This window comes from Magnolia sinica, chromosome 19, assembly GCF_029962835.1.
Source record: "Magnolia sinica isolate HGM2019 chromosome 19, MsV1, whole genome shotgun sequence".
Classification (NCBI taxonomy): Eukaryota; Viridiplantae; Streptophyta; class Magnoliopsida; order Magnoliales; family Magnoliaceae; genus Magnolia; species Magnolia sinica.
In genome coordinates this window covers 38,623,702-38,651,672 of record NC_080591.1, presented here as the reverse complement: position 1 = coordinate 38,651,672, position 27,971 = coordinate 38,623,702, and the positions used below count along the sequence as shown (strand labels likewise).

Here is a 27,971-nt window from a genome sequence, read left to right as displayed (position 1 = left end):
TTTTGGAGATCATGATGTAAAATAAGCTGTAAAAACAGATAGATGCCGTGGATGTATAATTCATACATCGAGGTGGGCCCTACGGTCAGGATCGCACCCTAATAGCTCGCACTCTAACTACCGCTCGATGGTTACACGCTCCACGATTTGAACAGACGTGGATGTGTACGAATAGACCATACTCCGTCGGAGTATCGATTCTTTTTTCCTACGATTACAAGACGCGAGCCGCGGTGGTCACGGTTGCAAGAATCGGCCGAGCGGACACAGGTCCGATCGAGCCGGCATGTATGGCCCGAAACCTCCCCCGCTCATACTCTACCACAACTAGCTGTAGTAGAAAGTTGAAGATTTGTAAGGAAGAAAAGAAGATTAGAATATTGCTTTTCTCTTTCTGTTTTATTGTAGTTGCTTTTTTTTTTTCCTCTTCGCCGGTCATTGTCTTATACCTCTCTTTCTCTTCCCATGTCGTTGTGGTTGTTGTTGTTGTTGCTACTGCTGTTGCCGCTGCTGTGGTTGGATGGTGGTGGCATTGACATGGTCATGCCGTCCTCCTCTTTTCAAACGCGTCCTCTCTCCTTTTCACTCTCCCAATATCCTACTCAATTCCATGATCCTCATTGACAACTACAGCTAATACTATTACAAAGACACCGACAACAACAACAACAACAACAACAAAAGAACAAGAAGAGAGTTGTGATGCGGTCTTCTTGAATAGGAGGATCGAGAGATCGATCAATAGATAGATAGATAGATAGATGGATAGATAGAGGGAAGAGGAACACTGAAAGGATATTATGGATCTTCCGACAAGGAAGGCTTCTTCCGGTTTCTTCCGCGACGGTAACAACTGGTATTATCTTTTTTCCATTTCTCTGTATTTCTCTGTATCTCTCTCTCTCTCTCTCTCTCTCTCTCTCTCTCTCTCTCTCTCGCTTGATTATGCTTGTAATCCTGTCTGTGATTACACCAATCTGTTGGGAAAGACGTGGAAAGCGGATTCCGACGTTCCGCTGTTGAACTCACCCAAAATTGTTAATTCAAAGTGCTGCTATTGTTATTTTATTTGTTTATTTATTGATTTTTTTGTTCTTTTGTGGAAATCGAGTCTGCCATTCCACTGCTTCTATATGCCAAAGCAGCATTAGCATTTACACTAGTCTGTGTCTGACCTGATGCCTTTGGGGCCTATGATTTGGAACTCCAGACCATTGGATTTGATGGGGGCCCACTATGTATGAGGGGATGATCCACTGGTTTTCCAGATTGAGAGATTCTAATCCTTGGATTTATGCACTACAATTACATGGTTGAGGAAATTACAGGAACAGTCCAAAGAAAGTCCAACATTGAATGGCTAGGAACTCATCTATAAGATCCTTGTGCATTCCCCCATCTAGAACAGATCCCATCAGATCAATGGTCTGGATCACCAAACTATGGTTGGGCACCCCACATGAAGTGGATGCGTGCATTAGAATGCTCTTCAGCGCCCAATGCATTAGGACCCAACAATTCCTTTGCCTTTCTGCCATGTTCTTTTTCTGTATAACATCAAGATGTGTGTGAGGAATGCCCAAGTTTTTTTTTTTTGCATTTTTTGGTAGTTATTTCCTTCTTTTTGTTGATCATTGGGAATAAGAGTGCTTCTATTACCATGCTTTTTATGGGAAAGCACCTGAAGAATCGTTGAAATTTTCCTTTTCGAATTAGCAAACTTTTTACATGAAAATTGGGTTCTTTTTTCTAGAGGGTTGTTTTTCTGCTACGATTCTCAACATACTGTTGGAAATTACTACATGTACACACTACCAATTGGATCATACCAATCTGTAGTGAGGGTGAGAATTAATATGTTTAAAAGTCAAACTTCGAAATCAGTCTGCCGATACTTGGGAATCAGTCTTGCGATTTCAAGTCATGGCCAAATCCATGGGAAATACCCTAACCTTGTTAAAAAACAAGCATGTTTGATGATCCAATTTTCATAAGTCAGAGTTTGGAAAAAAGTGATTCCAAATTTATAGTCTATGAAATTCCTATTCGCATTCTTATTTATAAGAATAAAGAAGCCATATAGAGCTGTGCTAGCTATCATGGGATTAAACTTATGACCCATAATATGAAACTTTGTGAGAGAGTGATTGAGTAAAGACTAAGGCATAAAAATATATTAGAAAACCAGTTTGGTTTCATGCCATGGAGGTCTACTATTGAAGCCATGGTTCTGAATGTCAATATCAGTTGGCGTATCGGTTCGGCAGCAAAATGATATGATACGGTGTCGTGTATCAGTATCGGGGTCATATTGGTCAAAAAAAAATTTAAGCAAAACAATATGGAAAAATATTAGAAAAATAGGAAGAAAATGAGATATCCAAAAATCGATTTTTTTTTTTTTTCTTTTTTTTTTGTATGTGTGTGTGTGTGTGTTGGTCTAGTTCTAGTGTAAAATGAGTTTTTAAACTTCTTTCACGGTTTAAATAAAAAAGAAGAAGAGGAGACATGAGTGAAATAAAAAAATAAAAAAATCAAAATCAAAATTGGGCTTTTATGGGCGTATCGTCCCCGCATTGTCTAATACAAGCCGATATGGTTCATTTTTCCCATATTGGACTGATACGACCTCGTATCTCATATTATCTTGTGCCAATACGGATACGATACGACCATATCGGCCGATACGATACCAATATTCATATCTATAATTGAAGCTATTTTCTTACTTAGACAATTGATGGAGAAATATAGAGAGAGGAGGAAGGACCTTCACATGGTCTTTGTTGACTTAGAGAAAGCATACAATGGGGTCCCTGAAGATTTAATCTGGAGGGTGTTAGGAAAGAAAGGAGTTTAATAAGGATATATTGACATGATTAAGGATATGTATGAGGGAACAATAACAAATGTGAGGATCACTAGTGAAGAGACAAGTGAGTTCCTAATTACTTGCAAGTTACACCAAGGGTCAACATTAAGCCATTGGTTATGGACAAGGTAACGAGGCATTTTCAAAAGGCGTCCCATGGTGTATGTTGTTTGTAGATAACATAGTTTTAATTAACAAGATAAGGAATCTCTCAAAAAAAAAAAAAGATGAGGGAGGCGTAAACACAAAGCTAGATTTATGGATGAGTGCTTCATAATCTGAAGGATTTTAAATCAGTCACCTAAAGTATTTAAAAAATAGTTAAATTATAGTAGAGTATATGGAGTGCAAATATTTATTTTTTTATTTAGGATCAACAATAATTTATTTAAAAACTGCCAAAGGCGAAAAAGAGAATAAGCAAGGCCTGCTACAACTTAAAGAGACAAAATAAAATACAAGGACAAGAGATCATGAGGCAGGATGACCAATCCACCAACTCCCTTCTGGTATATGAGACGACCCGAGAGGTAGGAGAGGAGGAATTTTGAAAGCAAGTGATTATTTTGCTCTTTCCAATAGGCCCGAAGGATTGCCATAATAACCAGACGCCAAATAGCTTTAAGATCAATAGCTTTGATAACCTTCCCGACACCTCCCTCATTCTAAGCAAAAAGGAGATTCTTGTCGGAATTAGGCATAACGCAAGGAGTATAGAAAAGAGCAAGGATGCAAAACCACAATCCATGGGCGAAAGGGCAATGGATAAAGAGGTGGTTAATAGATTTCGCGTTTTTCATGCATAACAGACATGTTGGTTAGTGTCATCCATCTTCATTGCAAGTTATTAATGGTTAAGATTTCCCACCTACCAAGAAGCCAAACAAAGGCATCAACTTTAAGAGGAGCTTTGTAGGACCACATGAAGGAAGGAAAACAATCCAAGCCGCCTAAGGGGTGGCTACGGAGCATAAAGAAGAGCGAGATGACCGAAAACCTGCCCCGATCTACTCAAGGACCATAAAAGCAAATCCTCGACTCCAAGGAAGGACAGATGCCTCTTAAGAGCATGAGAAGATGAAGGAAGCCTTCCAACTCTGAGTCTGAGAGATTGCTCTTACAAGGGGGAAACTAAATCCCAAACCCAATATTAGAGAAGCAGTTGGTGACAAAAGCAAACCTATCTGAGGCAATGCAAGCTAGACCGGAGAAGAGTGCTTGGATGAGGCGATCAGAAATCCAGCAGTCCTCTAGAAGCAGATATTGGACCCATTGCTAAGAAAGAAGGAGAAACCTTCTTGCATTTGAGGGCCCATTCTAGCAATGGCCTTCTAAACTCAAGAGGCTTTGTAAAGAGAGAATTTTTTGTTTGCCACCCTCCTTCGCATGTCCCATATTTACTGGTGATGATCTCTCTCTATCAGTTGCCTCCTTCGGAGTCAAAGCGGCATACCCATTTACCAAGAAGGGTAGAGTTCAATGAGGTAAGGTCCTGGATGCCTGCACAAACCTCTTCTTAGCTAAGGAGATGAAATTTGCTGCTATCAGAATTCCTGCTCCACAAGAAGCCTCTTATGAGCTATTTAACTTGTCCAAAACAGATTTTGAGTGTCGAAAGAGAGAAAGTGTACAGGTAAATTGGAGAGGGCAACTTTAATGAGCGTCAGAACCACCACGCCCCCCCCAAGGGACAAAGAATGGCTTCTCCAGCAGGAGAGCTTCCACTCAACTCTTCAATGACCATGTCCCAAAGATGCTTGGCATGCTTGCCAATGCATAACGGGAGGCCAATATACCAAGCCAACCCTACATTCAAAGACAGCTATCAACTTGGAAAGAGCATGGGCAAAATGATTGATACCAAGCATCTTATTTTTGGACAGGTTATTCTTAAGGCCAGTAGACAAACTAAATGTGGGTGACGAGGAATCAACACTCGCCACCTTGAAACCATGATGAGGCCAGTAGACACTCCTTTATCCAACATCCTACTATGGCCTTAAGCAGTAATGATGAAAAGGAAGGGGATAGCCAATCACCCAGCCTCAAACCTCTAGAAGATTGAAAGAATCCTTTAAGGGATCCATTAACTAGAACAGAGAATTTCACCAAGGAGATGCAAACACGGATCTATCTACGCCATTTAGAACCAAAGTCTAACTGGCTCATCAAGTAATCAAGTAGTCCTAGTTGACATGATTAAAAGCTTCTCAATGTCGAGCTTATAGACCACACTCCTACCATCCTAATGATAGGAATTGATACATTCGTGGGTAATGAGGTCACAAGTGAGGATTTGTCGATTGGCCACCAAAGCACCTTGGGCTTCAAAGAATGCCCTAGAGAATTAGTGCAAGTTTGGAGGCAAGGACCTTGGCCAAAATTTCATAAGGAGCCCCTAAGAGGCTAATTGGCCAAAAGTCCTTGTGCTGGATCCCACCATTGATTTTGGGGATAATGGCTGTGAAAGAGGTTACCATTTCCCGTGACAAATGACCTTCTATGAAGAAGTTAGAGACAAAGCTAATAAGGTCAGATTTGATCACATCCTAAAGGACTTGGAAGAAAGTCAGGGGAAACCCATTAGGACCCTATGCTTTGTCTATGTTGAGGGAGAACACAATGGCCTTTTTCTTCCTCAGAGAAAGGGGATTTAATGGCCAAGGTTTCCTCCGCAGAGATCTGAGAAAAGGCAAGGTTATCTAACTTGGGATGGATCCAACCTTCAGAGGATAATAAATTGTTATAAAAGGATAAAATATGATCACAGACCAGATGCTTGTCCTCCACTCTGCTACCATCGATAGATATAGTACCTATCTTGTTGTATCTAGCCCTCGCACTAGATAGTGGAAGAAGTAGGTATTAATTTCTCCCTCCTTGAGCCAAATTGTGCGTGATTGCTGCCTCCATTTCATCTCTCTCTCTCTCTCTCTCTCTCTCTCTCTCTCTCTCTCTCTCTTACTTTGCTCATATAGTCAACGGAGGTAAGAGATCTCGCGACTTTTCTTCAATAAGCAGGCCACCTTCTTCTTTAACATCTAGAGATTAGATTAACAAGAGGATTTCATTAACATCGGCATGTTTGCTCTTGAAAGTCTCCTTTCTCCAAGACACTATGAATTTTTTTCCTAGCAACTTGAGCTTCTGGCTAAAGACAAATCCTGAGAGACCTATAATAGTAAAGGAATTCCACCAGTTATTGATCATAGAAGAGAAACCTTCGATTTCGTGCCATGATAGCTCGAATATAAAAGACTTAGGATCCTAGCTCCCCTTGATAGACTCCAACAAAATTGGATAATGGTCGGAAGTAGGGACAATTGGCAAGGATCTCAACTAGTCAAGGGAAATAAAGAATTTGTCAAGGCAAGAGAGAATGGGGGGATCTTGTCCATTCAACCACATAAACTTGTACAAGAGAGGAAGGTCCACAAGCACGTTCTTGCCAACCCATTTGGAGAAGAGCTTCAAACTTTTCTAAAGACGACCATTGTTCGACTTCTCAAAGGTGAACCAGGTAATGTTGAAGTCTCATCCAAGGCACCAAGGCCACAACCATGTGGCCCTAATAGCACCAAGATTTTCCTGGAGGAGGTGCCTTAAGGACGCTCTATAAGGGCCATAAAATGCTGAGAACCATCTGAAAGGAAGGAAGACTTGGGGGGTCAGAGGAGAGTAGACTATGATAAGATGAGTGTCAGACATTAGGAGGGAGGAAGACTTGGATGGGCTTTTAAAGGATCAGAAAGGGAGGGGGGAAAGGAAAAGTTGTAATAGTAGGCTTGAGAGTGCACGTAAAAAGGGAAGGGGACTCTCTAGCTTTGGCAACAAGGTACTTAAGGAGGGGGCAAGTACCACCAGGGGAGGAAAGGAGGGGATAGTAGCTGCAGAGATACGAAGGCAAACAACTCTAGTTGGCTCAGGGGTCAGCTAGGTTGGGCCACGCATCGCCATAGAAGCCACCCTTCTGACATTTGTCACCATCTTTTGAGTCATAAATGAAGGAGTCATCAGAGGGCTCAAGGGGCGGCGAGAGATTGCTATGTGTCACTGTGAAAGTGACCCAACTAATACCCTTATTGGCGTCATTAAGGTGGCTGACATCGCAGGCTCGAAAGAGGCCACACGTCGCCAGAGAAAAAAAATCCCTCAACTGACCCTAGAGTCGGAACATCCAGTGCCATCTAGCTCAAAGGCTTGCTGTAGCTGGCCACGTGTCTCCTAGGGATGCAGTAATAAAGCATGGGACGTCAGCAGCATGGCTTGTCTTGCAAGCACTTGTGGCAACAGGCTCGAGAGGAGGGGCAACTAGGCCACGCGTCGTTAGAGAGTGAGATAGGATGACCTTGGCAGCTTAGAAGGGGGCTACATCAGTGCCACACGCCAACATCATGTGAGGGGGAAGCATCTGGCTAGCCATGCATCTAATCAATGTAATAGAGGTAGAAACAAGTGGCGAGGAGAGAATGTGGCGGATCCCTGCAGATGTAAGAAGACATGCAAGGGAGCTATGTGTCGTCTGCAAGAGGGTTAAGTCTCTACCTACTAGCAGAAAATGATTCAGTGCTCCGCTAGAGCAACTACATGGTGGTACGCCTTTGTCTTTGCTGGTCATAGCTCCTCTAGGAGCAAGCAGAGCACCCCCCCCAATGGAGGCCCAACTAGCCAAAATTGAATCTCCCTGAAGCCTCTGTTCACCTCGACTCCAAGTGAGCCATCCCCACAGAGACAAGGATTCTTGAAGGGGCAAAGAAGAGCTTGATGTGGGCTATTCGGAGCTCCCACCCACTTTTTGTAGCAAAATCAAAAGACAAAACCTTGCCTACGCAAGAGCCAGTAGCAAGAAAGAATTCATGACTCCACAACTCCAAAGGAATGCCTCAGAACAGGAACCTGGAGTCCTCTAAATCGAAGATAGATATCTCTGCCCATCTTTGCACAAAGAGACCATTGGGCCATTGTTGAAGAGGGCTCCCGCCATTAGGACTCGGATGATGTTCTCATTCAGCCTATGGTTGAGGAGCGACTCATCCTCTCCTAGAGGCTAAAGGGCTAAGTTGCATTCCTTAAGTTTAGTCTTCTAACAAACTTTTATCTCAGGGATGGAGGCTCCCTTCCTCATCTTGGCATCAAGACTCTGTTGGAGGGTAGACGCAACTTCCTCCACTACCAAGTGGTTAACTATGATCTCATAAACAAATTTAGAACTAACTTTCCAGACCCGAGGATCATCCGACTTTGTGGCCGCTTCTTGGATGCCAACATCCATGGCTAGAGGAACATCCATAGAGACTCTAGCCACCGCATCTTTGAATGAGCAACCAAAAATTGTGTTGTCCCCGCTCATGTTCTTTGGATAGCTAATTGCCTTAAGGGCTAAGGGTCTAGAATCACTAACCTTTGCATCTCTCCCACTTGGAGCTTTGTTGATGCTTTTCAGGCAGTACCGAGCATTTTCAACAGAGAGCTTGCTACCACTAAAGCCGGCTTGATGGAGAGTGGCAATGACTCGAGTAACCTCCTCAACAGAAGCCACGACTGGAAGGAGATCCTTTCTTCTTCAGATGACCACCTCCTTTACTACCCCTACCTTCCTAAAGACTCTGGTAAGTTGATGCTCATTCCATTCTTCCGGGAAAGTGGAGATGAGGAGAGTGGGGAATTCCATAAGGGAGGACAACTGGGTCTCCTTCTTCGTTAGAGGTCGTCACCTAGATGCTAGAGACCACACTCCAGCCTCCTTTGGCAATGGGCTTAGGGACAGAGTCGACCACCAGAGGCTCCTTCCCACGAACGATAACACTAAGGCGAGTCCCTGGCCGAGAGAGCTATAACCGGATCTCTTGCTTTCTCTGGAAAGTTCTCTACCTTTTGGAGAAGCCCTCCTCTTTGAGGGTCCAGCAAGAGAAGGCCAGTCATCACTAGCATCGTGAACAGAGAGAGCAACTGCGCTGAGGGAGAGCCTCTCCCCCGACTTATCCTCATACCTTGCCTTTTCTTCTTCTTCTTCTTTTTTTTCCCTTTAGTACCCGCTTTGGTAGTCCGAGATTCTCTCTCTCGATCTACCTCATTGATGGGAGAAACAATGCCCTCTAGAAAACTCCCTCTTCCTCGAGGCATCTCTTGATATTCTCTTGGCCTTCAAGCTCGAGAGATATCTCTCTCATATTAACTCTCTCTCTCTCTCTCTCTCTCTCTCTCTCTCTCTCTCTCTCGGTTTTTCACTCTCATTTTTCTTGGGCCCATCACGTACTCGAGTGCAATTTTACTAACAACAGAAGTTGAAATGAGGAAGTAGTTATGAATGATGACCAAGAAGTTTCCCAAAATTACCACGTTCGATATCTTGGGTTGATAATTCAGGAGAGTGGAGACATTGAGAAGGATTTTGCCCATAGAATTCAAAGCTGGGTGAAAGAAATGGAGACGTGGCACTAGCGTTTATGTGATCAGCGTACCAATCAAATTGAAGGGGAAATTTTATTGGATAGTGATGCAGGACAGTTAACCATTTGCTCTAAAAGCTCGAATTGATAGAGCATGGCGAATCAATCCCTTTATCTCATAGCCCAGGCCCCACATCCCATGGGTTAGGACCTTGGCTGAACCCCCCTTGTGGGCCCCACTTTACATAGGTTCTGCTTCACACGAGCCACCCGCCTCACACCGGCCGCCCACCTTGAGTATGATCCTGCATCCCACGGGCCACCCCACTCGAGCTCGGTGTGAAAATGCCCCTGCATTAATCACCCCTAATGAGGAGTCTCGAACACGAGACATCCCGCTCTGATACCACTTTGATGCAGGACAATTAACTACTTGCTCTAAAAGCACGAATTGATAGAGCATGGTGAATCAATCCCTTTATCTCATACCTCAGGCCCCACATCCCATGGGTTAGGACCTCGGCTGAACCACCCTCGTGGACCCCACTTCACATGGGTTCTACTTCACACGAGCCATGCACCTCACACAGGCTGCCCACCTCGAGTGTGCCCTTGCATCCCATAGGCTACCCCACTTGAGCCCGATGTGAAAATGCCCCTGCATTAGATAGCTATGAGTCCAACCATGCTTTATGGGACAAAATGTTGGGTACTTGAAGAACAATACGTTCATAGGACGTGTAGCTAAAATGAAGATGTTAAGATGGATGAGTGCAAAGACGAGGAAGGATTGAGCTAGAAATGAATGCATTTGAGGGAACTTAGGAGTGGTACCAATATGAGATGAGGGAAAGTTTACTTAGATGGTTTGTTCATGTGCAAAGGGACCAAGAACTATGCTTGTTAGGAGTGAGTTGGTACAAGTTGAAGGCTCTAGAAGGGCAGGAGCGAAATTGTGCAAGGGGAAGGCCCAAAAGGGTGTGGGTGGAGGTAGTAAGAAAAGACCTAATGTCCTATGATCTAACTGAAGTTATAGCCCTTGATAGAGTGAAAAGGTGCAAAAGGATTCATGTAGCCGACCCCAATTAGTTGGGATAAGGCTTAGATGATGAAATGACTATTTGAATATGATGCAAATTGGAATCCACAATTTTGCTCAAAGGGAACACATGCATACACAATTAAGAGTTCTTTGAATAAGACTATGAGAGTGGGAAATCGACAAAGGGATAAACAATTAAAATTCATGAGTCAAGATCGGAATCCACAAGCCATGCTTGAATCTAGAAGCAAAAAAGATATTACTCAAATTCAGTAAAATTCCATTACTCATCACCCCCGTATGATTTCCTATAATATCTTACTGTCTTATAAAAAGCCTAAGAACCCATTGGTAGCCCTTGATTCATTCTAATCCCAATCACTCCTGGATAAAATAATACCAATGATTTAACCCATACTTCTGGCTTTGCCTTTTTTCTTAATACAATTTCTCATCGTTCAAAAAAAAAAAAAAACCCTTACTTTATTGTTCTCTCCTTTTGTCCAAATTTTCATTTTTAAGCAATTGGTGTTTATCCTTTAGAAAACACAATTAAAAAGTAAAACAAAAACAAAAAGAAGAAAAAGAAGAAACAAGTAATGAATAAAAACCAACTTCAAATCCCATCACACCTTCACACCTCATTTAAAATTTGGTCATAACTCGAGCGTTATCAAAATCGCCACAATCATTGGCCTGTTGGATTATTAACCTGATAGACCATATAACGAAACCAATTTTATGATGTTTCAACATCATTTCTGTTCAAGAACTTCTCAAAGTCCTTAATCAATGTCATTGAATCATGAGTTGTTTGCCCAAATATATCCTTTGCAAAATGACATTGGTTGTATCTCTTCCTTTTTATTTTCATACCAAAGTACTGTCCAAGGAAATTTTTAGGAATATTGAGACTATAAGCTTATTACACCTAGAATGCTAAAGAATTACATCAGATATTATGTGTTTTTGGTTAAATAAAATACTAAATGCATCTAGTATATAATCAGATTGGAATCTTATTCATAGTTAAATTAGATTGCTCGCTGTCCTGTCACTATCCACAACCTTGAGCCAATGGTTTGATCCAATATTATCTACCAAAAAAAAGTCAATAAGCTTTCCATGAAAATTAATTTTACCAAATGATTTTGTATTTCTATTGTAAGTTGGAGGGATGCAGATGATGTAGGCTTTTAATGTGAAACAGGTTTTGTAATGCAGCTCTACCAAGTGATATTGTAGTTGAAGCAGATGGAGTTCGATTCCATCTTCATAAGGTATGCCTTTTTTGCTTTAGGTTTGAAATTTATTGGATGGAAATATAATTTCTTACTTTTATCATCTAGCCTTAGTAGATGACTGTTCTATGTTTTTTTGTGGAAAATGTAGAATATTTCATGCATGGAGATCTTGTTCATTATAGTTTAGTGAGTTGAAAATATTTGCCAGTTTAGGAAGCGGTTGTGTGTTGAAATCATGTCTGGTGAAATGATAGGAAATTGGAACAACTAGTAGGCATTCTTTTGATCTTAAAAGATATATTGTAAAGCAAAGCTCAACAAGTCAAAGTCAATGAATGGGAAACTAAATAGACTATAACTTCGCATATAGTTCCACGTTCACAAAATTACAAGCCATTTTATCATTTTGAGTTTCCTTTCTCATGGATGCAAGAAATGTGATCCTTCGAGTTGGGATGGTCAGTTTTCTTAGTTTCTTGGAACTCGGGGGAAGCAGTGTTTAGATATAAATTAGAACCAAATTTGCTGATACGTGACCTGGATGTCCTATAAAACACATGTCAAGGAGTTGAAGAGGGAAGGATCTTCGCTACATGATTTTATGCTCTGACAAGCATGCACTTGGAAGAGATGCACATTACAAATGATTACAAAGTTAGTACTGCAGTTTTGTCATCCATGATTATGGCCATGGTTTGAGGATCAAGCAGTGTCAGAACAACATGAGATCTGTCCAGTTTGGAAGCATATTGAATTACCTTTCCAATGAGCCCATGTCATGCTGGCACCAATTAACCAAGATAGGAGGAAAAGATGGTCAATATACAGTGTAATAGCAGGATTGACTCTTATTAGGACTCAAGCATGTAGTGGGGTCCATCAAGATCCCTCATTACACTAGTCGTTCGGAGTCCTAAATGTTTCTAATTCTAGATACTTTCAAGATTATTTTGAATGGTTTCCAAAATTTCATCTTTAAGTAGCCCATGATGTTATTGATTCCAGATATAAACAGTCAATAGGTTATTGACTCCAGATATAAATTCAGACAACTGAGAGTGGTATGTAAGCTCAATTTGGATAGGGCGTACAATAAATATAGACACTTATTTGCATGGACGGTTGGGTGTGTCTGCCTGCTGGATATCAGTTCTAGTAAACAGCTTGCATAAAGGCTTCTTCAAAATGATCGAGGCTTAAGACAAGGCGCTCCTCCAACCCCCCTTTCTGTTCATTATTTTTGTGAGGCGCTCCATAGAATGCTTTAGAAAGCCCAGGAAGGGAAAATGAGGAAGGAGTAGCTGCAAGTTATGTGTTTGAAGTTTGAGGCTGAGACCATTTTATTTACACCCTGACCCATAGCTCAACTGGTAGACTGAATGGAGATACCTCGTTTCAACACTTGAGGTCTTGGGATCGATTCCCTAGTGGGGGTGGCTAACAGTGGAGTGTACTGACAGTGGGTGTGTACTAACAAGCTAACCCAAAAGAAAAAAAGAAAGAAAAGAGACCATTTTATTTGTGATTCAGATAGAATCACAGGGAATAGGTCCAGAACCTTAAATGCATCCTAAGTTGTTCTGAGGCTATTTCCAAGGTGAAGATTAACCTTCAGAAAAGCAAAGAGTCCATAGACCTAGGGGTCTAGTCTGTTTTTTGTTTTTGTTTTGTTTTTGGTTTTTTTTTTCTAGTTGGATATGAAGATACATATAATCTTGTGGCTTGATGTTGGTGGGAAGTTCCCCACAACGTATTGCATGGGAAACCTGCTAAGGTCTGTGTGATACAGTAATAGAGCGGGTGGAAAGAAAGCTCTCTTTGTAGAAAAGCAGTTATATCATTTGGAGGGAGGATCACCCTTATTAGGCCAGTGTATAGTTGCACAAAGTGTGAAGTGAAGCAGCAACAAATTTGGGTGCAGGAGCAGGGAAGCATCTGTTTGAGGATGTTAGCTAGTATAAGCAATCAGGAAGCAAGAGCAGGAGCAGGAACACATGTCCAAAGCACTATTTGGAGTGGGAGTGGCAGCTGGTTAGAAGCATTTTGCAACTAAGGATGGTGCTTTTCAATCTTCCACTTTCCCTTCATGTTACCGATCCATTGTTTCAAAAGTTTGGTCAACATATTGGCAAAGCTTCAAAGGGACTTCTTATGGCATGATATGTGGGAGAAGCACAAACTACTGCTTGGTGGATTGGTGGGAGGTGTGTAAGTCTCATTAATTTGGTGGTGGCAGCACTAAGTCTACAGGTAACATTAACCAAGTAATTCTAGGTAAATGGTTGTTTGGGAAATTAAAAAGAGGGGGCTATCGTGGAGAGTAATTATCCTAAAAAATGGTTCTCACCCCAGATTTAAATTTTAGATGTCAGGCCTTGGGTGCTTGGAAGGAAATTCTTGATGAGGGAATTTGATTCTGAGTGGAGTATAGGCAATAAGGCGAGGTTCTAGCAGGACACATGGTGTGGTGAAATGCCTTGGGGAAGTAGATTCCTTCCACCATTCCAGCTTGCTCCAGATCGGAGGTTGAGGATTCAACAATGCTCAAGTTGACTGGTGTGGAGCCCATATTCCATCAGGACCTTCTGAGACGAAAATTGATTTGCTTGCTGAATTGCTCTCTATCAGAGAGCATGTACGCCCTAGAGGGAGGTAAACATAAGAGGCTTCCTTTTATCAGGGTTAGGGAACATCAAGAAGGCCCCACCTAGGATTTGGTCTATGCCAGGACCACTAATGGTGACATTTGTTGGGTTGTGGGGTTGAAAAAAAAAATCCTACTTACCATAGATCACCTTCGAAAAAGATAGATTTCTAATCAACTATTGCATTATATGCTTGAAGGATGCGGAGACTTAAGATTATTTATTTCTTCATTGCCAGTTGCTTACAAGTTTTTGAGGAGATTCTGGGACATCTTTGCCATTGTGTGGGTTATACCTGTGTCATTACAAATCTTTTCAAGTCTTGGAGATTTGGGTTCTGCTTGCTCAAAAGAGGAATATTGTGGGAGTGGAAACGTGAACAATTTATCTCTCCATTTGGTAGAAGGTGCATCATTGGTTACAAGGCTACAAGTACTGCTGTCAGCGGCATCATGAAAACAGTAAAATATGTGCAAGTTCTCTCCAACTGGTCAAAGGAGCATCATATGTTCCCCGTGTACAAATACTGGTATTTGTTATGGTTATTGGTCATAGCTTCTGGACTTGCTTGAACCTCAAACTTCATTTGGAATGCTACTCATGTTTTTGTTCCAACAAATTTACCCAGGAAGTGCTTAGTTTTTTATATTGAGCAAGCTCCTTGCAATGTGTCAAATGTAGGGTGAATTCATTTATTTATTGCTGACTTTGCTCTATTTATCTCACATGTCTTTTCAATATGCTTACGATGTTGCCAAGCAAGTCTTTCTTGCAAAAGAACTTTATTTGATGAGGACATCATACACACGCAAGCCTGCACACCACCATCCTTACGCACGTACGTACGCAGAAGGAGGACCCCACCATCGATCTGGCTTAATGGCGACGTCCAGGGGGGGCCTCCTAGCTAGAAGACAAGTTTTGGTTCAAAAAAAGTGGGCCTAATAGTAAAGAAAAGCTCATCATGGGATCTCATGATCGTGGCCCACTCGTCGGATTGATTTCATATTTTAGATTTTGCTTATTGTTATTATTTAGAACATCGTGAACGCTTTAGATTTCTCTGTTTGGTTTTTATTTTAGTTTACTCCATCGCTAAGTAATGGTTGCGCACATGGTGCGAGTTTTTGGGGTATAGGGTTTTTCCTATAAATAGGCACCCCTTGTACTTCTTTTGATTCATTCAAGTTTAATAAAAAAATTCCTGCTTTATTTTTCTGCTCTCTTTGTGAGTTGTGGAAGAATTCAAAAGTGGGTGCGAAGCCCTCCCTTTTCGAAGGGCTAACTACAGTGGTGCGAAGCCACATTGATCCCGATTCACCCCACCGTCCATCATCTCTGTTTTTTTTTCATCTTCTACTACCATCCGTGCTTCGAATTCGTCCTTTGTTGCATCAGTTTTCTTCATTACAGTAGGTTTCCAGGTGGGCTGAAACTTCGGCGGAGCACCACGCACAAGCCGTAGCTCGGATCGACCCGAAACTTTGGGGTTTTGGAGCATACCCCTGGCCGACCAGGTTCAAGGGGAGCTTTTCCGCCATCGACACCCCCTCGCACGTGCGGCCAGGTACCTGTGCATGTGCGAGCGCCCCAGGCCCGCTGTACACACGCGGGATTGTCTTTTGACTCAAGTTTTTATCTTCTTTTATTTTCTCATAGCCGTTTTTCATGAATCCTAGTCCTAGATTACGTTTGTCGTAAGTTATTTGCATATTTTCTCACCTTAGGGTTCCTTGAATTGAGATTGGGGAATCCCTTGGATTAAGGACTGATTCTTATGTGTGTGGTTGATTTCTATTTCTCTTTGAGCATTGTTTGACTTATAAATTTTATTGGCCCAGTCATAGCCTATGTAGGCCTGGACCCGCATAGATTCCACTTTAATTGAATGTTTGGATTTTTATGGGGGATGTGGAATTTGTGTGTTGTTTCTGAATTGGTATGATCTAAGCCAGAAATCTTGCATATCATATTTAAATTCATGTCCTGCATCAAATTTGGTATCAAAGCCTAGGGTTCTTGTAGGGGAATTCACCACATATTTATGGTTTAGTTTGTTTGAGTCCTTCATGCATTCAATCCATCATATATAGCTGAATTTTAGTAACGGTGTGTAGTCTCCTTCGTATAGTCTCGTAGGGTCATTTAGTCTTTAGACGCATATAGTTGCTGTAGCAGGTCCATAGGTTGAGCAAGTCAGTGTATGCCCACACGTGCGGGTCGTGGTTTCGGTTTGCACCCCACACTAAACATGGAGCAACTACAAGAAATAGTGGTCAAGTTAGCCCAGCAGGTTGAGTCCTTGAATAAGCACTTGGAATAACGCATAGATAAACGCCTTAAAGAAATAAAGGCCTCCTTCAGGGCAAACCCCACCACTGGGGAGGATGCCTAACATCAGGCAGTTGGTCAGGAGGTTGGGCCAAGGAATGGAGGCGGCCAATGAGTTGGTCATGGGCGTGTACCTGTGCACCCACCTCGTGAGGGACATCATGATCAATATGACCCAGATGTACAACTCCTCAAGGGAGTTAGGGTAGATGCCCCCACATTTGATGGCCACTTGGACCCTAAAGCCTTTCTAGATTGGCTGGCGGATATGGACCACTATTTTGAGTGGTATGATATGTTTGATGCTCGACGAGTCCGATTCGCCAAGATGAAGTTTGTGGGTCAAGGAAAGAGGTTTTGGGCGACGATTGAGCAAAAGAAAGAAAGAGCAAGGGAACTCCCAATAGTTCATTGGGTAGAGGTGAAAGAAATGCTTAAAGAAAAGTATCTCCCTTTCTCTTATCGCTTACGATTGATTGAGGAGTGACAATCTCTTCAACAGGGTTCCATGAGTGTTGCGGACTATATCGAGAAGTTTGAAGAATACTCGACCTACTGCGAGGTTGATGAGGACCCAGTACTTACCCTTGCTCGTTTCAAAACGGGTCTCCGTCCTGACATCAGGAGAGAATTGCTCGCCAAAGAGATAGACATTATTGAACAATTGTATCAAGTAGTGTCAGATATCGAGCAATACCTTAAAGCATCTGTGGGAAGGAGATTTGACTTTTGCGAATCCGGTGCTAAGGCCAACCCCTCTGGGGCTAGACCTAACACGGGATTCCAAAACAAACCTTCCCCTAATGTTCAGCCTATACCTAGGGATGATAAAGGTAAAGAGATTGTCGAGTCTAGTTCACATGGAAGTGGGGCCACTAGGTGTTTTAAGTGTTAGGGGTTTGGTCATTTTGCTCACCAGTGCGACACGAGAGAGGGCACCAAAGTACTCCTTATTGATGGGCAAGTAGAAGTAGTGCCCCCAGAGAGTGATAGTGAGGAGAAATATGAGCCAGTCGAAATCCCTAGTGATGAGGAAGAGGGAGCACAAGAGTCTGTAACCCTCGCAATTGTGCGTTGCGCCCTGGCTCAAGCCATGAACACTGATGACTGGTGCCGCAACACGATCTTCTACACTTATACAAAATGTGGGGAAAAGAGCTGTAAGATGATCGTGGATAGTGGTAGTTGTGCCAACGTGGCATTGACTAGCACTATGAGTCGCCTGGGCTTGAAGCTGGAAGCCCATCCTCAGCCCTATAGAGTCTCATGGGTTAATGAAACATCCATTTCAGTCTCGCACCGCTGTCTTGTTCCTATTTAGTTCGGATCATATAAAGACACAATTTGATGTGATTTTGTTCCTATGGATGTGGGCCATATCATTCTGGGTAGGCCGTGGCTCTATGACAGGAATGTTACCATATTTGGTCATTCAAATGTGTGTACATTCTGGTTTGAGGGTAAGAAGGTCAAGCTAAATCCTCTGCCACCCAAGAATACAACTGGAAAAGAGTTCACCACACAGAATGGTGTGAGCGGCCCAAAAGAAGTGAAGGAGTCGAAGTCCAAGTCCAAACTACTCCATATTTTGAATGCTAAAGACTTTGAGCGAGAGACGGAGGCGGAATCGATGATATACGCCCTTGTGGCTAGGGAGAGTGTACTAGAGACTAGCGTAGAGTTACCCACTGAGGCCATTCAGGTAGTACACGAGTTTCGTGATGTCTTTCCTGATGATGTACCGAATAAGCTTCCCCTATGAGGGATATACAGCATGCCATTGATTTAATCCCTGGGGCAACTCTACCAAACCTCCCGCATTACAGAATGAACCCAGAGGAGCATGCTGAGTTGAAGAGGTAGATTGATGAATTCCTAGAGAAGGGTTTCATTCGAGAGAGCATGAGTCCGTGTGCTGTGCTCGCCCTTCTTACACCTAAGAAGGATGACACATGGAGGATGTGTGTTGATAGTACGGCCATCAACAAAATCACAGTCAAGTATCGGTTTCCCATACCGCGTCTTGATGACATGCTAGATATGATGGCTAATGCTACTATCTTCTCAAAAATTGACCTCAAAAGTGGGTATCTCCAAATCCGTGTACGCCTTGGTGATGAGTGGAAGACGACCTTCAAGATGAAGGATGGGCTATATGAGTGGCTAGTTATGCCTTTTCGGTTAAATGCCCCAAGCACTTTCATGCGTGTGATGACCCAAGTGTTGAGACCCTTCATGGGGAAGTTCCCGGTCGTATACTTTGTGATATCTTGATTTGTGACATGACTAAGGAGCAACACCTTAACCATTCGAGGCAGGTTTGTGGGATCCTTAGGGCCGAGAAGTTGTTCGCCAACCTAAAGAAGTGCGCGTTCTTGTCTAGTAGTGTGATCTTGTTAGGTTTTATTGTGTTAGCTGAGGGCGTAACGGCGGATCTCGAGAAGGTCAAGGCCATCGTTAATTGGCCTGAACCCCGCAATATTCATGAGGTGCGCAGCTTTCATGGCTTAACCACTTTTTATAGGCGGTTCATCGAAACTTCAGTTCCATTGTGGCTCCCATCACGGACTGCATTAAAAAAGGAGAATTTCAATGGACAAAGGCTGCCTCGAAGGCCTTCAAGGAGATAAAGGTCAAGATGACCGAAGCTTCAGTCACCCGACTTTCAGATTTTTCAAAAGCTTTTGAAGTCCCATGTGACGCGTCAGAAGTCGGCATAGAAGGAGTACTTAGCCAGGAAGGGCACTCTGTTGCCTTTTTTAGTGAGAAACTGAATGAGGCGAAGCAAAGATATTCCACCTATGACAAGGAATTCTACGCGGTAGTGCAATCACTATGCCATTGGCGACATTACCTATTACTGCAAGAATTCGTCTTATTCTCAGATCACGAGGCCTTGAGATACTTGAACTCTCAGAAGAAATAAAGCCCCGGGCACGCTAAGTGGGTTCAATTCCTTCAAGAGTACACTTTTGTGCTTATGCACAAGGCCGGTGTAGAGAATAAGCCGGCCGACGCGTCGAGTCGTCGAGTCGCATTACTCAACTCCATGACGTTGAAGTTACGGGCCTTGAGCGCATCAAAGAAGAGTATTTTGAGTGTTCAGATTTTGGGGTTGTGTATACGTTTTTATTAGAGAGTCCGTCATGAGCTAACAGTGAGTATTTGATTTTGGACAGATATTTGTTTAGGAGTGACCACTTGTATATACCACGCGCCTCCCTTCGCGATTTTCTTGTTTGGGAGTTAACATTCAGGAGGGGTCGCGGGTCATTTTGGTCGTGACAAGACCATTGCCCTAGTGGAGGATAGATTTCATTTGCCAAGCCTCAAGCGGGACGTGGCTAAAATTATAGGGCAATGCCGTACTTGTCAACTGGCAAAGCAAAAGAAACAGAATGCAGGATTATATACACCTTTACCCATCTCATTCATCCCTTGGTAGGAACATCAATATGGACTTCGTGCTTGGACTTCCCAAGACTATTCGAAAGCATGACTCCATATTTGTTGTCATGGACTGTTTTTCTAAAATGACCCACTTTATTCCTTGTTCGAAGACCTTTGACGCATCTCATGTTGCCAAGCTGTTCTTTAATGAGGTCGTCAAATTGCATGGGTTATAAAAAACCATAGTGTCTGACCGTGACGTGAGATTTATGAGTTACTTTTGGAAGACACTATAGTACATGATGAATACTAGGCTCCAATTTTCTTCTGCCTACCACCCTCAGACCAATGGCCAGACTGAGGTGGTTAATAGGAGCCTAGGGAGTTTACTTTAATGTTTAGTGGGGGAGCATACTAGGACATGGGACGCCGTACTACCCATAGCCGAGTTTTCATACAATAGTTCTGTCAATAGGTCCACGGGTCTAAGTCCTTTTGAAGTCGTTACTGGTTACAAGCATAGGAAGCCTATTAATTTTATCCCCATGTCATTGTCCCATAGGCCATCAGAGTCTGCAGAGTCTTTTGCGCATCACATACATTTATTGCATCAAGAAATCAGGCGAAAGATCACTACTAGTAATGAACATTACAAATTTTCTGCAGACTAACATAGACGTTTCAAAAAGTTAAATATTGGAGACTCTATGATGGTTCGTATCGGGCCCGAGCAGTACTCTCTAGGGGCCGTTCGTAAGTTACACGTGCGTAGCGTTGAGCCCTTCAAAATTATAAAGCGAAACGGTCTCAATGCGTATGAGGTAGATCTTTCACCTTCCATGGGAATTAGTTCCACATTCAATGTGGAGGATCTAGTTGCTTTTCAGGGACCCATTTATACTTTATCTGGCCCTTCGCCCACCCATCCTGATTCCCCAGACTTACCCTTTGATCTATGGCCTCTTTCCGACCTTTCATCCCAGCCTCTGCCTCTTATACTTATCCTTCACACACCCAGAGAGGAAATAGAGGATATCCTGGACCATGAGATAATTTTCATGCCGGATAGCAGGTTTCAGAAATACCTAGTTAAATGGAAGTCACGCTCAGCTTCAGACAGCACGTGACTCATTGAGGAGGAGCTTCAGAGACTTGATCTCGACATTCTAGAGCGATTCAGGTATTTTATTTCGCCAATGGCGAAATCTTTGCAGTCGGGGAGAGTTGATGAGGACATCGTGCACACGCACGCCTGCACACTACCACCCCTATGCACGTACGTACGCAGAAGGAGGACCCCACCATTGATCTGGCTCGATGACGACGTCCAAAGAGGGCCTCATAGCTAGAAGACAAGTTTTGGTTCAAAAAAAGTGGGCCCGATAGTAAAAAAAAACCCATCATGGGATCTCATGATCGTGGCCCACTCGTCGGATTGATTTCATATTTTAGGTTTTGTTTATTGTTATTCTTTAGAATATCGTGAACGCTTTAGATTTCTCTATTTGGTTTTTATTTTAGTTTACTTCATCGCCAAGAAATAGGTTGCACACATGGTGCGAGTTTTTTGGGTATATGGTTTTCCCTATAAATAGACACCCCTTGTAGTTCTTTTGATTCATTCAAGTTTAATAAAAAAATTCTTGCTTTATTTTTCTGCTTTCTTCGTGAGTTGTGGAAGAATTCAAAAATGGGTGCGAAACTCTCCCTTTTCGAAGGGCTCACTACTGTGGTGCGAAGCCACATCGATCCCGATTCACCCCACCGTCCATCATCTTTTTTTTTTTCTATCTTCTACCACCATCCGTGCTTCGAATTCGTCCTTTGTTGCATCAGTTTTCTTCATTACAACAGGTTTCCAGATTTCGGCCCGCAGGAGGGCTGAAACTTCGGCGGAGCACCACGCACAAGCCATAGCTCGAATCGACCCGAAACTTCGGGGTTTTGGAGCATACCCCTGGCCGAACAGGGTCAAGGGGAGCTTTTCCACCATGTGCGGCCAGGTACGTGCGAGTGCCCTAGGCCCGCTGTCCACACGCGGGATTGTCTTTTGGCTTAGGTTTTTATCCTCTTTTATGCTCTCATAGCCGTTTTTCATGAATCCTAGCCCTAGACTACGTTTTCCCTAAGTTATTTGCCTATTTTCTCACCCTAGGGTTCCTTGAATTGAGATTGGGGAATCCCTTGGATTAGTGACTGATTCTTATGCATGTGTGGTTGATTTCTATTTTTCTTTGAGCATTGTTTGACTTATAAATTTTATTGGCCCAGTCCTAGCCTGTATAGGCCTGGACCCGCATAGATTCCCCTTTAATTGAATGTTTGGATTTTTCATGTGGGATGTGGAATTTGTGTGGTTGTTTCTAAATTGGTATGATCTAAGCCTGAAATCTTGCATATCATATTTAAATTCATGTCCTGCATCATTATTGCTGTTAGTTACTGTTGTATTTTTCAACTTTTACTACATAGTTTATGAGCAACTAGTTTTCCTCGATGTTATATGCTCTTATATGGTTAAAACATTCTAGCATGATATTATTGTACTTTTTCTACTGATATTGACTGTGGCCTTTTTTTCTTTTTCTTTTTTTTCCCTTGGATGGAGCTGGAAATATCCTCCTAATAAAGTGCCTCAGAACAGAAACACTACCATGCTTGATCCCATTTTTAGCTGCTGCTGCTGCTTTTTTTCTTGTTTATGTTAGAGCTCATAATGATATTCTCTTTTCTGGATTTAAAATTAAGTATATCTTGATTTTCATTTGCAGTTTCCTCTCCTGTCTAAGTGTGGGAAGATTGCAAATATGTTAGAAGAATCTAAAATTACATACGGTGAGATTTTTCATGCCAAATTATTAGGCTGTCCTGGGGGGCCTGATGCGTTCTTGGTTGCTGCAAAATTTTGCTACGGAGTCAGGGTGGATTTGACACCAAAGAACATTATAATGGTTTACTGTGTGGCAAACTATCTTGAAATGACAGAAGACTATGGGGAAGAGAACTTGTTGGCCAAGTCGGAGAGTTTCTTCCACAGAATTATACTTCGTAACTGGAAAGATTGTATCTTAGCCCTTCAAAGTTCTGAATCGGTTTTTGCAGAGGCTGACTCACTCCTAATCGTGGGGAAATCTCTGAATGCTCTCTCGATGATGGCCTGTACAGATCCAAGTCTATTTGGCTGGCCCATGATGATGTATGGTCGCCTACAGAGTCCTGGTGGAAGCATTTTGTGGAATGGAATAAATACTGGGGCAAGAATCAGAAGCATTGAATCTGATTGGTGGTTCGAAGATGTCTCTTACTTCAATGTGCCATTGTTTGAGAGACTGGTTGAAACAATGAGAGCAAGAGGAATAAGATCGAAAAATTTAGCAGGTGCGATAATGCACTATGCGAGAAAGTACCTACCTGGTCTAGGTCGATGGCAGGGTGGACAAGGAGGCAAAACCATGAGCATTGCAAGTTTTAGCATGACACCTGCTGTAGTTGATCAGAGAATTTTGCTGGAAAGCATTGAAAAGCTGCTTCCCCTGAAGAAAGGAAAATCTTTTTGCCGCTTTTTGTTGGGCCTTCTACGAGTTGCAATGATACTAAATGTCCATCGATCATGCAAGGACTCTCTCGAGAGGAGAATCGGCATGCAATTGGAGCTGGCTACCCTTGATGGTCTTCTGCTTCCCTCCTATTCAGATTCTGATAATCTATATGATACTGATTGTGTTGAACGGATTATTCGGCATTTTTTGTCCTTGGAACCGAGTGTAACCTTATTTTCTCCATCATCAATTGAAATGGAAGCATCCCCAGCTTCTGGTCCTTTACGAAAAGTTGCAAAGTTAATAGATGGCTATCTTGCAGAGATTGCTCCTGATGTAAACCTAAAACCTGAAAAGATGCGATCTCTAGCAAAGGCCCTTCCAGAATCTTCAAGGCCCTTTGATGATGGGCTGTATAGAGCACTGGATATCTATTTGAAGGTTCGAATCCATTCATCGATATTTACTGTAGCTTGGATTTGTAACTTGCTTTCCTTTTCACATTGTTTTGCCTTAGCAAGTTCTAACTTGCAGAAAATGTCTCGTCTAGCTTGTTTGTTTTTGTGCCATTTAGGTGCTAAATGGCTAGTTCCAGTAATTTAAATATGCAATGAAATAATCTTATGCATGTAGCATCACTTCGATAACATGTTTTTTTACTCGGATAAATTATATCCTGCTCACCGAAGATTTTCATTTGTTTCAAATATTTAGTTGTTCTGTTTCAAATACTTAGGGCCCAAAAGGACGTCAGTGGATCTAGTAAGAAAAGACTTGATGACCTATGGTCCAACTAAAGTTATGGCCCCTGATAGAGTGGAATGGGGCGGAACAGGATTCATTTGGCTGACCCCAATTAGCCGTGAGCCTGGGATAAGGCTTACAGGATGATGATGATGATGATAAATTTCATAACATATTTCTTTTTACTTGAATAAAAAAATATATCCCACTCACCGAGGAGTCTCATCTGTTTCAAATATTTAATTATTCTGTTTCTGTGGTTCATAATGATACAAGTTATCATCCTAATATGTCCTTTTCCTAACTGTCCAAGAGCACGTCCTTTTTTATGAACTTGGAATTCCAATGGCTACAAAGACTGCATTGGGATGCTCATCTGCAAAATTGATAGCTGGTTGGACATCCATTGCAACAAGGATGTTTATCTGTTCCAGAAAATTTTGAAACTTGCAGAGCTTTTTTTACCAAAAATCGAATGAAAAACAGAATTGACCTGCTTTTCTGTCATTATTATTGAAATTCATCCTCCCTTTGATGGTTTCTCTGGACGTCCAAATGGGCCTTAAAATCAGCACCGTGAAACAGAAAATGGATGGTTTGACTATATTCATGTCTCCTGCATTATTACTTGTTCCTTTTCAGTTCTGAAAGACATAAAATTCTTACAGTACACAGAACCATTCTGTTATCACTCCTCCATTGTCCTTTAGGATCAATGATTTTTAACAACAAAGTGCAATAATCATGCCTTCTTCAGAGCAATACTGCACAACTGGAGCTTGGATCCCTGGAAAATTCTTACAGTCCTCAGAACCATTCTGTTATTACTCCTCCATTGTCCTTTAGGATCAATGATTTTTAACAACAAAACACAAATCACACCTTCAGAGCAATACTGCACAACTGGAGCTTGGATCCCTGGATCCTATCATCACATGACAGCAGGAGCAACAATGACATAGTGACAGTGGGAACTTTCCAGAAGATGCCCAGACTTTTGATAATCCGATTTTCCATCACCAAAAAATTCATCATCAAATGGTTAATTCCACCTCCACGTGCTTATTTGCATATGAGGAATTATAGGCTCCTGATGCATCAGGAAGTGAGTAGCACTATGATGTGCCTGCCTGCATATGTGGGACCATGATTCAGTTTAGGTGCCAACCTTATTGCTGTGGCAAAACTCATGTGCTTGCAAGACCATCTTTGATTTGGAACCATGGGTCTGGAGCATTCTGCTTCCAGTTTCCATAAACGTAGCTCGCCAGTCGCCTATGAACATGAAAAAGAGCATCATGGTAAGCTAAGAAAATCTCACTGGCATTTAATTGGGGCTCGATTGCAGGCATGCTGCGATGGGCATGCCATGTTCTCTATTTCACTGTCAGAACATTCCTGATCCCATGGAAATATTAGCCTGGAGGTTGGTATGCTTTTGGAATAATCCACGTTGTAAAACATGTTCCAATCGCAAATGGAACTCTTAGTGTCTGTAAAGTGTAAATCCTATGTGACTTCTTTTACATGTACTCAAATGCGTTCAGATTGTATGACAAGGATGCTCTACTTTAAGAAATTGAAATGCCAATCACCATGACCATTTGCAAAAAGATTAATAATTTGCAGGTTTCTTTTTATGTTACTCATATACCATATATACTTGCATCTTGGTACATTGTTTAATGGACAAACTTTATCTGATGATATATCTTGAATGCTGAACTATGAAGTGTTGAACGAAGTGTCTAACACACAGTAACCATGTTTTATGCTGACACTCGTCTCACTTCGTTGCACCTTTTGCAACTAAGTGGCGGACCTGTGCTCACTGAACTGGTTGATTTTGACTGTCATATTCATTTGGTGATTGGGGTACAAAGCTAACCCATTGTTGTGTTTTTTTGGATTGGTGAAACATTGTATTCTCATCTTTGTGCGATAAATTTTAAATGTAGCAAGTCCAAGCATGTGTCATTGCATTGTCTTATGGTGGTTGTGCAGGCACACCCATGGCTTTCAGGGAATGAGAAGGAGCAACTATGTACTGTCTTCAACTGCCAGAAGCTCTCCATTGACGCATGTGCCCATGCTTCACAGAACGAGCGCTTGCCGCTCCGAGTCATTCTTCAGGTCCTCTTCTTTGAGCAGTTGCACTTGAGAACAGCTGTTGCTGGTTATCTCCATGTCTTTGACAGCGAAAGTGCCACCACAGCTGCTGCTGCTGCTGCTGCTGCGTCTGCTAATGACATAACAAGTCAGATACTGCAGAGAGATGGGTGGGTTACTGTTGTCCGAGAGAACCAGGTCCTGAGAGTTGACATGGAGAAGATGAGGTCCAGGGTTAGTGAGCTGGAGCAAGAATTCACTAGCATAAAGCACGAGATGAAGAGGATGGCGACTAAATCAAGCGGGTCATTCATTTCCCCACGTTTGGTGTCTGGGAGAATTGGATGCAACCTTCTACCACGATCAAACAGTGGACGATCAGATATCATCGAAAGCGTCAGTCCTAGCCCGAGACAGTCAATGGAGCGAGGACACCCTCCCCAGCATTCAAGACACCGGAATGGCTCCTCTCTCCCCTGAATGTAGACATACCAAAATTTACCAATTCATGTGGAACATGCTTTTGTACCGCAAGATTTCTTTTGAAACTTAGAAGATGAGGCCAGCAACAGCCGATGCTCTCTCGGTTGTTTCTTCATAGGCAGGTGGGTGGGTGAGGATTTCACATTTTAAAGGGGAGGCTTTCACCATCTCATTATTCAACCATAGCCTTTCTGTTGAAACAAATCCTTGATTCACTCAGGAGAGAAGGTAGGAAAAGAGGAGAGCAGTTGAGGAAGTTCCGAAGAAAATGCAAAGGGAAAAAAAAAAAGCAGCATAAGCGGGGCTACATTTGCTTTCAATAGTGTATAATTTTCTCAAGCATTGTTGAATGGATTCTTTTCCCAAAGTATGTTTCAAAGGAGATGATCAGGGCAGCATTTTGGAGGATGAATCAGAGAGAAGATAGTTACCATGGATTGCGACGGCTATGAAAATACATACGTAGCCATTTCAAATTCATAATTTGAGAAGTGTATTTGTGGGGAGTCGCCATTGATAGAGGGGTGGAAGAGATCTTGAATATAGATTGTAAAAGCAAGGCAAGACCATCATGGTTAGTATTCAGTTTCAGCATTCTTGAAAGCAAGGCAAAATAAGGAGGAACAGGAAAAGATCCTCTAGTCCAAATGAAAAGGAAGTGACACATATACAAGATGAAGGCCAGCATTCGGCTTGTGCATTTTCCCATCGACACCTTCATGCCTCTTGTTCAAGGAGATTAATGTCAAGTTTTCAGGTTATATATGGTTTGCTAAGCCCACACGCACCTCTACATGCTGTAACATGTTCCAAACCCAGGACGTGTGGGACATCCAAACGGTGTATCAGGCAGGCCTCACCAGTAGATGACCTCACACGTACTGTGAATGTGGACCATTGGCAGAATTTATTTATTTTTTCGAAAACATCCATTATTTTCATGTGTGTGTCGTCAACCGGCCCGTTCTTATTTGCATAGGTCATCTACATGGTGGGGCCACCTTGTGCATGATTATCCAGATGCCCCACATGCGTCAGGCTGGCATCTGTGGCTACATGTAGAGGCATGCTCAAAGTCTGTAATTTTCATATGTAATGTAATTGAAGCTTTGAAGTGTTTTTCAAGCTAATTTAGTTTGAACTATTACATCCTCCGACAATGATATCTGTGATGGAGAGACCC

The 27,971-nt window shown here is 42.3% G+C and overlaps 1 protein-coding gene across 1 annotated transcript; it reads left to right on the top strand.

Moving 5' to 3' along the window:
- The first annotated feature begins 238 nt into the window (after positions 1 to 238).
- LOC131235588 (BTB/POZ domain-containing protein At3g44820) lies at positions 239 to 27,971 on the top strand. The gene is made up of 4 exons (XM_058232804.1): positions 239 to 856; positions 11,514 to 11,583; positions 22,685 to 23,893; positions 26,201 to 27,971. The coding sequence occupies exons 1-4, from the start codon at positions 801 to 803 to the stop codon at positions 26,783 to 26,785; spliced, it is 1,920 nt and encodes a 639-aa protein (XP_058088787.1). The 5' UTR covers positions 239 to 800; the 3' UTR covers positions 26,786 to 27,971.

What these genes read in the sequence shown, in the direction of transcription:
- LOC131235588 (XM_058232804.1), top strand. Translation starts at nt 801, where the DNA reads ATGGATCTTCCGACAAGGAAGGCTTCTTCCGGTTTCTTCCGCGACGGT. An exon ending in TTCCGCGACGGTAACAACTG is followed by an intron (nt 857 to 11,513) that starts GTATTATCTTTT and finishes AATGTGAAACAG; the next exon opens with GTTTTGTAATGCAGCTCTAC. An exon ending in CACTGGATATCTATTTGAAG is followed by an intron (nt 23,894 to 26,200) that starts GTTCGAATCCAT and finishes GTGGTTGTGCAG; the next exon opens with GCACACCCATGGCTTTCAGG.